Here is a 13,462-nt window from a genome sequence, read left to right on the forward strand (position 1 = left end):
CCTGCGTTCATCGCTCATGTACCTTGTCGCTGCTACCAGTACACCTGGACACTATGCAGCCACAAGCAATTGTGGAAGAGGAGGAGCTGGAGCGGATGATGCCCTGCTATAAAGGGAAAATCTCTTCCAAAGTCTGGGTATCGTAGAGCAGCGCACCTGCATGCTGCACCCCAGCCACCGGGGCCAGAATACACTGCATGAGTATCAGCTGAGGGTCCCCACACAGCCTCTCCCGGAACAAGGGCTGTAGCGGCACGTGGTGGTGGCCACAGCCGAGGAGGCTAACGTGATGGTGTCTGGCAGTGGAGCCTGGGAAAGTCGTGTACACTGGGCCTTGGGAAAGGGTCTGTTGGTTCCTTTGGCATCTGTTCCAAGGCTCCCTTGTTTCTACTCATGACATCCAGCCAAGTGCTGTCTCACAAGAGGCTTGTTCTCTATCTTCCTGCCCTGCAATCACCCCAAACTCATGACTGGCAACTAACAAGGCCACCACCCTCAGTGGCTTCTCTCCCTAGCTCTGCCAGTGCCGTGGCTCTCACTGGAGATGAGGAAACGGTCTTGGGCCAACAAAGCAGCTGCCGAATTCACTATTCCCTGGGCTAGTAGCAAACCTGTTGGGTCCTCTGTTTTTGTTGAATCCCAGAGGAGTAACTGGTTAACTAGTGGCCACAGCCTAGAAGCGATTTTCCTTATCTCTTTCTTCCACCACACCATGCAGCCTCACAAGAAATGTGGTAAGGGGCTGCTCTTCTCCCCTAGCCTAGATTTCACCAGGACGGGCTGGGCAGTCAAGAACTGCAATCTCTGAGTCCGGTGCCATTGGTCCTCCCGAGAAGGGCCGCCAAAGAGCAGGGTCCTCATTTCCTGCATCCAGTTCGGCCCCATGAATCGATCCCCAGGATCTCAGGGCCACTGCCAAGCATGAGTGATGCCCTTCCACGTCATTCCTGGTGCCATCTGCAGCCCAAGCATGTCGCCTGGATAAGAGATCCAGCAGCCATCGGCCCCTGCTCATTGTCAGCGAAGACACCTGGAAGGCGCTATTTTGCCAGCGCCAGCGTCAGGCTCACTAGCCGTAAGAATGCAAAACTAGCTTTGGCCGCTCCGACGTGTGTAAAGTCCCGCTAGCAAATATTACAGCTGGAATGCTCCCCAGATATTATATGGCACTTCCAGCTGCGTGGGAAATGGGGGAGGTAGTGGACTCATTTATTTACCTCCTTCTATGCACGAGACCCTGGTGATAGACATGGCAGAAATGCAGTCCCAGCATTCAACAGACGTAACAGGGATATGGACACGTAAACACACCAGTTACAATACAGTGTGGTAAAGACGCTGGAGGGAAGCACGGGATGCCATTCCTCTGTGCTGGTAACTGGGCAACCGTTGGGAAAGGTGAGCAAATCTCCTCTGTGAATACAAACTCAGAGGGACCCATGTTTCCACTGCAGAAGGCCAAGCCAGCAGAAGGCTAGGAGCCATAGACCAAGCCCTGGCAGGACCAGTGCCCCCCTCTTTAACCCCAAGCCAGGGCTCTCTTCTGCAACGGGAAACAGTGGTAAGTGGCTCGTGGACTGAATGCACCTCGCCCTCCATGCTAGACCCTGAACACATGATACGGAGCAGGGTCCCGTGGGGCTCCTGGGCACAAAGCCTTTCTGTGTCCCCTATTTCTTTGATTATAGGAAAACAGCCTTCATTCAGCCTCCATGGCCTTCCCTGAGTTCCAGTGGGCAGATTCAAGCAGCGGTTAATTAGTGAAGGGAGGGGTTGCAGGAGACCTGGGAGAAGCAGTCAAGAGCAGCCTTGGGGCAGGTCCTGTTTCCCCAGCAACAGTACACACAATATCTTTGAGCTATTTTGCAGAAGTCAAAACTCCCTCCAGGTGTGAGAAGTTAATGATTAATGAGGGTATGCTGCCCACAAGCATGTAGACCCCAGACCAGTGGGACCTGAAGGCTGATGATGCTGACTTCTACTTAACTCACCACCAGCCCATCAGAAGAATGCAGGACTGTCATTGCCTTGATCCTTTTTGTGTACCCCTGACCCCTTTATACAGCCCCAACTATAAGACCTCTCCCTATTCCCCAGAGGGGGGGGGTAGTTCTTGAGGCGTGAGCCTACTGTGTTCCCCCTTTGCCTGGCAAAGTAATAAAGCTATTCCTTTCTACGCCTCCAAGGCTCTGTCTCTGTATTCCTATTCGGCATTGGTGAACAGAGGCCAGGTTTTTCTCTGCGACACACAGAGCCGCCGAGGCCGGGCATCTCACCCTCTGCCCTGCCTCTACACCCCTGCTGCAGCACACCCCTGCACTCCTCAAAATCAGGCATGAGACGTAAATGCAGGAGGAAAGCCCAGCACTCAAGCCCTCCTGGAGAACCCCCTCAGCTTTCCAGAGGAGCAAAGTCTTCAATCTTTGCTACCTCAGACTGCCACCAAGCTTGTTTGAAGAGCCCTGGCCAGGAACCCTGTTTGCATAAGGCAAAACACAAAGACACCAAGAATTCCTCAATGCCCTACGATTATTTTCAGATGGGTAAAGACTAAAAGATGAAGAGGAGCCACGGCCGGCCATGTGCTCATCTCCGTCCTTCAAACCTCCGCCTGGATTTACCACTAATGATGAGTCTGCACCCTGCGTGCGGCCTGGGGCTGGAGGTCATGCTGGCGACACGGGGTCCCCTTCCCAGAGGAGCCGAGTTCTCATAGCTGGGGTCTGTCGCCATCAGAGAACCGCCAAGGGGACGGCCTTCCTGCCGCTGTGGTGGAGACAGGCCAGCCTGGGCAGCCCTTGGGGCAGAAGGGCGGCTCTTGGCAACTGAACTCGTCTTTGTATTAAAATTTACGCCCTTTTGCAGGAGCGTCCTCTACCTCATTCCAGCCCCCGAGTTTCAGGGAAGCCCTCTCTGCAATTAGAACCTGCAAGGGTAAGCTGTGGAGCGGATGAAGTCCAGAAGTCACGCCCTCTGCCCGAAGCGGGGAAGACACCCAGCACCCCAGCTTCCTGCCCAGAGATCTGGTGTCACTGGGCTGCGTTCCCTTGAGGGAGGGGGGCATGGCTGGAACTTTGCAGCTGCTACGCCCTTTACTTTACATTGCTTTTCATTCTCATCTTTGTATCTTTCTCTATTTTTCTTATTCTCATGTATAATTGACATAAAGCAGGACTCTGATCATCTCACATGTGACCGGTTTCCCCTCTTCCGCAGGCCCAGCCTTCCTGCCTGCTCACAGGAGCGTCCACCCCTCCATCCAGGGAGCATCCATGTCCTCAACCTCACATACAGCCTTCAGCACACTTCACATGCTCTCACATCATATTTAGACATGTGTGTACATATATGTACACATGTTGGTAGGGTGTATCTGTGGATTTTTTCCCGATTTTATAGACATGAGACCGTGTCATTCCCACTGTGTCTTGCTTTTCTACCACCCCCAACGGATGCAGCTGCTCCTCTCCAGGGGGCCTTAGTCCTCTGCATCCCTTTCACTTATCTCCTTACCTCCCGGCTCTGTGGGCATTCAGACTGACCACCCTTGGATCCTCACCTGTGAGTGTCAGACCCTGGGGGACCACAGGATTATGACAAAGGGTCCTGGGATCCATGTGCCCACCGTGCTCTAGAGCAGGAGGTCGGCAAGCTTTCTTGGAAACTTTTAAAAAAATATGACAAAGAATATCTTTTTCATTTCTGGTATCTAGAATATAAAAAGAAATGCGACAACTTAATAATAAATAGACAAACAACCCAATTACAAATAGTCCAAACTTCCTAAAATGTTCTAGTGTATCTTACTGATTTAAATGTGAAAATTTTTTATTATCTTTAGATATCATAGAATTGTAATTTAAAATTTTTAATTTGGTATTTTACCCTCTATACAATTTTAAGTCTTGTTCCAGGGGTTCTGGGTTATGAGAATGGCTACTGTTTTACACAAATGAGAATCAATGCAAGAGACAAATGATTTCGATGCACTAAATTGACCTAATGAGTAACTGTGTTCTTTTGGAAAAGTGAATAACTTGTGCCAATCAATAGTTACTGCCAAATTGGAAAAATGAGTTAATAAAAGAAATAAATCATTCGTTCAAATGGCATAGTTTGACTGCAAAATATAGGCTGAAATATTTTGCAAAGGCAGGTATGTGAGTGGTAGATAAACATGTGAAAAAGTGCTCACTCGTTATGAGTGAGGAAAATGCAAGGTATAACTCCCATGAGATTTTATTATACACCTGAAATATATACAATTATCATTTTTTAAAAAGCAATGAGCAATAAGGAAGGAAAAAGGACTCAGTGCCAAGTTGCAAGGATCTTAATTGTCACATAGAGAAGTTTAATATTTTCCTTTAAAAAAATATTTGAGATTTTTGAGAAGGGTAATGATGTGACTTTAAAAATAAAGTTTCAGGAGGAGTACTCTGACATGTTCATAGAGTGGCTAATTTAATTAAAAGCATATAACATGAAAAAATCTAATAAAAAGCACAGTAGAAGGTTAGTATTAAAGTCATTAAAAATACTGAAGATATAATGTAATAAGCTAATCTGATTGTCCAACTGACATGTTTAAAAGGTTGGGACCAGGGGACTTCCTTGGTGTTCCAGTGGTTAAGAATCTGTCTTCCAATGCAGGGGACAAGGGTTCGAGCTCTGGTCAGGGGACTAAGATCCCACAAGCCATGGGGCAACTGAGCCCACGTGCTGCAACTATTGAGCACATGAGCCACAACTAGAGAGAAGCCCGTGTGCTGCAATGAAAAGCCGGCGTGCCCCATGAAAGATCCCAGGTGCCACCACTGAGAACTGACACAGCCGAAAATACAATTAAGTAATTTAAAGTTGGGAACAAACTTATCTTGCAGAATCTCCAGGAGTTTGTTCCATAGTTTAAATATTTTTACAGGACCTTCCCCTTAATAACGTTTGTACTTTGTCTGCAGCAACAGTTGTTGACAATTAGCTCCCACTTTATCACAAAACAAAAGACAATTATTTAACGTATCAGTCCTTTTGTAATTCACACTTTTTACCTCTTCACTAAGTCCTCTGTTTAGTTTTCCTAACTTTATTTGTTGATTTATTGGCAAGATATTCTGGATGAAGGAGGCAGTGCTCTGATTCACTGGCCCAGCCTCCTTCATGTGGGTCATGACTTTTCCTGTCTCTGCAGCTGTGCCATCAGAACACACTCCTATCCAGGCCACACTGGCGGACTCTGATCATACTGTGGGATCTTTGGACAATGTCAAGCTGCTATGAAAGTTTCTCAACGCTCCCTCTCACTCTCTGTGCTTAATCTCATTGAGGACCAGGCACAGCTGCCACCAGCGCTAATCCACAGACCACCCTGTGAGCAGCACTGCCCAGAGCTCTCTTGGGAAGTGAGGATGAGCCCGGGGCTGGGGAGGAGAGAGGAGCTGAGCCAAAGGTCCAAAGAGGTCCCTCCACCCAGCATGCTCTGATTCTGCAGTTTGAGAAAGAGATGATCTGGGGGAATTAAACGCTCAGAGAGGCTGCCAAGCATTTCTGAATGTGCTTCTCCTGATGCCAAGGAGGTCACTGCCCCAGGGACCAAGCCAGAGAGAATCTCACATCCACGCTCCCTCACTGACTCTGTTTGGTTCAGCAGTATTAGGAAACCCCACTTCTTTGGGATACGGAAGAGAGCCCCTTGGAAACTCTTTACCTTTTTAGGTACACACATTCCACTGAGAATGACGATGCCAGAAATACACATGCACGTAAACTCAAAATGTTGCATCCAGTTACAGGGCTCCTATAGACCTCCTGTCATCCACCCCAGGACACTCAGCAGACCTGTGGGCTCAGGGTAGGAAGCTGGCCTTGCAGGAATACGTCAGGTGAGTCCTGCACCACCTTCCCCTCAGGTGTGGGTGAGCAGAGTCCTGGGCTCACACTCAGGGCTCCCCACTGTGGTGCCCCCCACGTGCCAGAGGTCCCCAGATAGACAAGAGCATCCTCTAGAGGCAGGACAAGGAGTCACTCATGACAACGACACCCACACTCATCATCATGGTCCCCTTTTCCTCATGTGACTCAGGGAGTCCTGGGAACCCCATCACATGACCCCGAGACGGTGACTACTGAAACCTTTGGGGAGGTGGATTGCTGCTGTATCCTCCAATAGTTGGATTAAACCCCTTTCAGACAGTTGACTGTGGTGTGGCGTGTGCATCCTGAGGAAATGAGGGGCTCCTGAACCAGGGCTCTGCTGGGGGTGGGGCACTTCTCACAGTGAGGAGGAGAGGCCAGGAGCACGAGCACTGAGCAACGTTTATGGACGAGAGAGAGAGAGAGAGAGAGAGAGATGCGGAATCTGGCAAGGAAAAGCCATTCACAGCCTTGGGTACCACATTAAGCATTTGGGACTCCGTGGGAAGCCATGACTGAGGTGTAAACAGGGGACTAACATCCACTTACAGGGAAGCCTGTGGGATGTCCCCCCAGAATAGGAACGCGGCCGATGTGCAGCGAAGGGGGTTCCAAAACGTGAAAGAGGGACGCTGAACTCAAACTTATATTTACTGTAACAGGTCATATAGGGACAACCTGAGAAGGAGTTACCCATTTACCTTCACTGTGACCGAGGCAGGGGACATGAGGGTGTGTTTGTGTGTCTGTTCTAACAACAGAGGAAGTTACCATGGCTGCCCTTTGACATCTGTGATGTGTGTATACAGAGGGCGTGCAGGGTCCCCAGGAAATAATCTGGTTCCTCAGGGTCAGGACAGTGTGAGAGTCCCCAGGGAAGGGAAGGGAAGGGACGGGAGGAGCGATTCCCAGCCAGAGAAGGGCCGCTTGTATTCACTCTGCCCAAACGATCTCATGACCCGCACCTCACTGGGCACAACCTGTGGGGTGTGAAGACTCAGGCTGAGTCCTGCCCGCGCCCTTTTCGGCAGGATTAGGTGCCTTGCTCAGGAGCACACAGTCACTTAAGGGCAGAGCTGGGAGCAGAACCTGGGCCTCCAACAACCAGCCCACTGCTCCTCCTCCTCTTGCACCTCTGGGAGCCCCAGAAAAGACCCACCTGCTCCCAGGGAGTGATGTCCTGCATCCGTCGGGAAGAGGCACCTGAGCCAATCATGGCTAAAGCAGCATCACAGCTCAACACACACGCAAAGACAAAGCGCCCTCAACCCCTGGGCAGATAACAAGGGCAGACAGATGCCCAGGGATCCTGCAAACACTCCGCATCCGGCTCAGCCCAGCGCGATTTGATTAAGATGAGAGTGGCCCCCAAATAAGAAGGACGTTGGTCCCCTCTTCATGTGCCCTGGGATCTGACTGGGTAATAAGATAATCAGGCATTTGTGTGGTAGAGAATTCAGCCCTCAGGGAGGCCCCATGGAAGCCTCCATGTGTCTGAAATGCTGTGAGTTGTGAGCCTGTGGACGTGTCCCTGAGCAGCGACATGCCATCCTCACCATCTCTCCTTGAAGCCCAATGTACCTCTCTGCTGCCTCGCTGTGGAGTCCCCCAGGGCACCACACACCCTGGGGAAATCCTTACAGACAGGGACGGCACTAGCCTGCCCTCAGGACACAGGGTGGTGAAAAGGACTCAGCCCAGAGCTCTTAAACACACTGACAATCTGAGGGCCAGAAGAGCAACAATTATTTAAGCATTCTTGGAAATGCCAAAATTTTCTTTCTTTTACTTTGTAATAATTTTTTCCTCTGGGCTTCAGAACAGACCTGCATTGTCAGCACAGCACAACCTCCCTCATTCCACCCTCCCTTCCCTCAAACACACCACACACACACACTCTCACACAAGAGGAACCCATGCAGGCAGGGTCTCCTGTGAGTTCATAGAGAGCCCAAGGCCCAGGGAATTGGAGCCCCTCCCCTGTGACACCTGGTGGGTGTGGGGGAACCTAGTTCCCCTGCAAGATGCAACAGGTGGATGAGCTGAGGTTGGTGGAGGGGCAGGGTGCTGGGGATGCAGCTGGAGAAAAGGCTCCTCTTCAAACAGTTCAGAGCCCTGGAGAAGCAGCCCAGCACATTGAGCTACACTTTCTTTGCCCACAGTGGATGCAAACAGAGAGCCCCTTGATCTCCTCAGCCAGTAGGCAGCGCCCTTGCGTCTGGTACCCAGCTTGGTGGAGACAGAAGCTCCCACCTCTGCCTGAGCCCTGGCACTCAGGTGCCGCTCCCATAGTGACCCCTGATGACCAGTAGCTGCCACCTAGAACCAGCTGCTGTAGAAGCAGCAGCCCCACTCCTTCCTCCATCACCAACCACACAAGTGAGGGCTCAGTTGGTGACTGTCGACATGTCACCAGGCTTTTACCTGGGGTCTCCAATGACATCACTTCCTCCCCCTCGCTCACCCATTTTACAGTAATTGTACCCAGAGCGGCAGGTCTAATTGAAACAACACGTGGACTTTCAAATATTTAGACAAATGGTCTGTGCGTCTCCATTCGTGCTCTTGCTCTGGGACCCACAATATCCAGCCCCTGGCAATACCCTGGGGAGGTTTCCCCACAAAAGGCCAACCAGTTCATAATGGTTGGTTGAGAGATTTAAAAACTGCACGCGGACTTCCTAGGTGGTGCAGTGGTTAAGAATCTGCCTGCCAATGCAGGGGACAGGGGTGCAATTCCTGCTCCGGGAAGAGACCACATGCCATGGAGCAACTAAGCCCGTGCACCACAACGATTGAGCCTGTGCTCTAGAGCCTGTGAGCCACAACTATTGAGCCCCTGTGCCACAAATACTGAAGCCCATGTGCCTAGAGCCCATGCTCCACGAGAGAAGCTACAATGAGGAGCCCATGAACCACAATGAAGAGTAGCCCCTGTGCGCTGCAACTAGAGAAAGCCCATGTACAGCAACGAAGACCAAACGCAGCCAATAAATAAATAAATAAATAAATTTATAAAAAGCAAAGCAAAACAAAACAGAACCGCAGAGCCGGCACTGCTGTCACTTCCAGCTGTCCCCACTAAAACCATGCTGTGTCCTGCGCCAGGGCTGAGCAGCAGAGGGAGATTTCTGTGAAGGACCTGGTGGTGACGGCCAAGGACATCAAAAGGCTAGAGCTGGACCCCAAACATTCCTGCTCCCCCTTCCTTGCTTTGTTATGTATCTGCCACCAACAAATATCTGAAACAGTTTTCTTTTCAACCTGTAGGCTCTCCTGGATAAAAGGATCCCTTCAGTGTATGACTCACCATAAAAGGTGCTATTTTGTGAAAGTGTCTCTTCCTCATTCCAGGAAGATCTTTGCCTTCTAACAGGATTTGGCAATGCTGCATCTTCCCTATCGATACCTTCCATGGTTTAATGTGGAGTCTAATTATATCCCACCTCAGCCCAGTCTGACCCTCTGCAGAATTAACGAGCAAACAAACAGAGATGTGCAACACAATAACTGCAATGAAGAATACACTAGAAGGAACCAATAGCAGATTAATTGAGGCAAAAGGGCAAATAAGTGACCTGGAAGGCAGAATGGTGATAACCACTGATGCGGAAAAGAATAAAGAAAAAAGAATGAAAAGAACTGAAGACAGCCTAAGAGACCTCTGCGACAATGTTAAATGCACCAACATTCGCATTATAGGGGTCCCAGAAGGAGAAGAGAGAGAAAGGACCCGAGAAAATATTGGAAGAGATTATAGTTGAAAACTTCCCTAACATGGGAAAGGAAATAGCTACCCAAGTGCAAGAAGCACAGAGAGTCCCAGGCAGGATAAACCCAAGGAGAAACACGCCAAGACATATAGTAGTCAAACTGACGAAAATTAAAGACAGAGAAAAGTTATTGAAAGCAACAAGGGAAAAACAACAAATAACATACAAGGGAACTCCCATCAGATTAACAGCTGATTTCTCAGCAGAAACTCTGCAAGCCAGAAGGGAGTGGCATGATAAATTTAAAGTGAAGAAAGGGAAGAACCTACCACCAAGAATACTCTACCCAGCAGGGATCTCATTCAGATTCGAGGGAGAAATCAAAAGGTTTACAGACAAGCAACAGCTAAGAGAATTCAACATCACCAAACCAGCCTTACAACAAATGCTAAAGAAACTTCTCTAAGTGGGAAACACAAGAGAAAAAAACGATCGACAAAAACAAACCCAAAACAATTAAGAAAATGGTAATAGGAACATACATATCGATAATCACCTTGAATGTAAATGGACGAAATGCACCAACCAAAAGACACAGACTGGCTGAATGGATACAAAAACAAGAGCCACATATATGCTGTCTACAAGAGACCCACTTCAGACCTAGGGACACATACAGACTGAAAGTGAGGGGATGGAAAAAGATATTCTATGGGAATGAAAATCAAAAGAAAGCTGGAGGGACTTCCCTGATGGCACAGAGGGTAAGAATCTACCTGCCAATGCAGGGGACATGGGTTCGAGCCCTGGTCCGGGAAGATCCCACATACCGTGGAGCGACGAAGCCCACATGCCACAACTACTGAGCCTGTGCTTTAGAGCCGGGGAGCCACAACTACTGAGCCCACGTGCCACAAATACTGAAGCCTGCACGCCTAGAGTCTGTGCTCCCCAACAAAGAGTAGCCCCCGCTCTCTGCAACTAGAGAAAGCCCGCACGCAGCAATGAAGACCCAACGCAGCCAATAAATAATAAATAAATTAATTAATGTTTAAAAAAAAAGAAAGAAAGAAAGCTGGAGTAGCAATACTCATATCAGATAAAATAGACTTTAAAATAAAAAATGTTACAAGAGACAAGAAAGGACGTTACATAAAGATCAAGGGATCCATCCAAGAAGAGGAGATAATAATTATAAATATACATACACCCAGTATAGCAGCACCTCAATACATAAGGCAAATGTGAACTACTATGAAAGAGGAAATGCAAGGCAGAAAGAAAGATACAGATGTAGAGAACAAAGATATGGATACCAAGTGGGGAAAGCAGGGAGGGTTGGGGGGGAATGAATTGGGAGATTGGGATACCAAATTGTACACTCTAAATATATGCTCTTTATTGTCTGTTAACTGTATCTCAATAAAAGTTCTTAAAAAAATAATAATAATATAATAAAAAAATAATAATTTATTCTATGGAAAAATAATTTTTCCCCAATCTTTGAGTCAAGCTGTCACTCTGGGAAGATCATTCCTGTATATCCTATGGCTTGGCATGCCCTAGGGTACCCCAGTTTGAGAGGCAGAGAGGTGGTCTCCTCTCTGAAGTTCCCCCTGCCCTCCTCTGCAAACCTTTCTGGTTCCAAGTTCCTGACTTGAGGTGCAGAGACCAAGGATCTGGCGGAAGCTGCTCTGGAAAGGGAATTCCATGTGGCACAGGAGGCTCCCCCAGCGTAGACATTGTCATTTCCAGGAGGACTGACAGGGAGGCTGGGTGGTCCTCTCTGGGCACTAACAGGTCTGTCTCCCACCCCCGTGTCTCCCGCACAGACCCTGACAACTCGCTGAGTGTCAGCATCCCTGAATCATCCCCGCTGCGGGTCCTCTTGGGAGCCCCCTCACCACGCCCTGCGACTTCATCGGCCCCATGCACCCTGTGACCACCGCCCCCCTCGGCCCCAGAATCAAGTGGAGCCGCATTTCCAAGGAGAAGGAGGTGGTGCTGCTGGTGGCCACTGAAGGGCGGGTGCGGGTCAGCAGTGCCTACAAAGACAAGGCCACGCTGCCCAACTACCCGGTCATCCCCAGCGACCCCACCCTGGAAATCCAGAACCTGTGCTCCAAGGACTCTGGGATCTATCGCTGCGAGGTGATACACAGCATCAAGGACAGCGAGGCCACCCTGGAGGTGGTGGTGAAAGGTGAGAGCCTCCCACAGGGACCCTGCTTCACCTGCAAGAAGAACCGGAATGGCATCCTCACGGGTGTGCACCCAGGCTGGCTGGCTTTCAAATCCCAGCTCCTCCCCGTGAAGGTTTACCTCAGTCAAATTACTTAACTTTCAGTTGCTTCCTCTGTAAAACAGAGAGGATAAGTCCACTCTTTGTGGAATTTAAGTGAATTAAATACTCTGGGGCTACAGTCACGTGTAAAGGACAGTCTGTTCTTCCAACAAATCCTGTGATTTGGTTGCCCTGTGATCATCCCCATTTTATAGACAAGCAAACTGAGGTTAAGTGACTTGCCTGAGGTTTCTCTGGAGGTGAACCAGAGCAGTCTCCTGACTCTCCACCCAGGTGTCTTTTCCTGCCCTCACCTCCAGCTCCAGAAGCCAGAGAAAGGGATGAGGACTCCCCAGTTCCTTTTCTCTCGATGGACCAAAGAATTTGGTTGTGTCCTTGGTTGGCTTTAGGACTTCAGTCAGCACCAGATTTTTTTCTGTTGGGAGACTCTGCCAATGATGGGCCACTCCTGCCTGTGCCTGAAACAGGACTCCCCCCAGGATGCCGCTGCGCTGAGGGTGCGTGGAGCTGTGAGTGTCTCTTTCTGCAAAGCAAATATGGGGTCCTGGAGTGACAAGAAAAAATGATAAGGAGGCAGATTTTAGTTCAAGTCAAAGAACTTTCCAATTATCAGAATTATCACAGGTTTCCAAGAAGATGCCTTGTGAAGTAGTGAGCTCCCCGTTACTGGAGCTGCTCCAGCAAAGGCAGAAGGACCAGGTGCAAATGTAGAGACAGGATCCACCCATCAGCTAGAGGCACAGCCCAGTCCCCTTGACTAAGTCCCCTTGACTCTTACCCTAACTCTGCAAAAGCCTGGGTGATGGGAGGCTGTGCCTGAGCTGCTCTCTCGCCCTCGTGTGTCTTGCAGGCATCGTGTTCCATTAGAGAGCCATCTCCATGCACTACACCCTGAACTTCAACAGGACACAGCGGGCCTGCCTGCAGAACAGCGCCATCCTCACCACGCCCGAGCAGCTGCAGGCCGCCTGCAAGGCCAGCTTCCACCAGTGCAACACCAGCTGGCCGGACGACCAGACTGTCAGGTGAGCGAGCCCCAGGCCACCATCAGAGTGTGGGCACGATGGGTTGGAACATTGACCAGCGCTGAGCTGATGCCAGCCTGACACTGAGGCCAACCTCGGCTGGGGCTGGAGGGACACCTTAACCAGTTCTAGGTCAGGCCCCGATGACCTGTCCCAAATCCTTGGTCCTCTGTCCTGCCGTGGAGTGAGTAACCACTAGCAACACTGCCCTACAGGAACATTTTCTCCCTGAAAATTACACATCATTATTCTTCCTACTCATTTTTCTCTTTGCCACTATTTCTTCACTTACTTCTTTCTTAAACTTTGGGGGTTATGTATTTTGTGAATAACTTTACATTCTGTTTGCTTTTTTTTTTTTAAGGTGAAAATTGGTTGCTTTTATTTATTGTGAAAACAACTGTATGAAATGATTTGCAATTCAAAATGTGGAAAACTGCTTTGAATAGCTGGGAATAGCTAGAGCATGGGAAAACATATGCAAACAACCTTCACTGCCTCCAGAG

General features: G+C 49.4%; 1 protein-coding gene and 1 pseudogene across 1 annotated transcript; both read left to right on the top strand.

The window, feature by feature from the left end:
- Nucleotides 1–9,286, top strand: part of LOC130844520 (uncharacterized) — a 28,139-nt pseudogene extending 18,853 nt beyond the window's left edge.
- A 2,269-nt stretch (nt 9,287–11,555) lies between these two features.
- LOC130844521 (aggrecan core protein-like) lies at nt 11,556–12,960 on the top strand. Its single transcript, XM_057720727.1, is given in 2 exon segments — nt 11,556–11,829; nt 12,782–12,960. Coding segments are annotated over 2 exon segments (453 nt in total).
- The last annotated feature ends 502 nt before the right edge of the window (nt 12,961–13,462 follow it).

Source organism: Hippopotamus amphibius, chromosome 2 (assembly GCF_030028045.1).
Source record: "Hippopotamus amphibius kiboko isolate mHipAmp2 chromosome 2, mHipAmp2.hap2, whole genome shotgun sequence".
Taxonomy (NCBI): Eukaryota; Metazoa; Chordata; class Mammalia; order Artiodactyla; family Hippopotamidae; genus Hippopotamus; species Hippopotamus amphibius.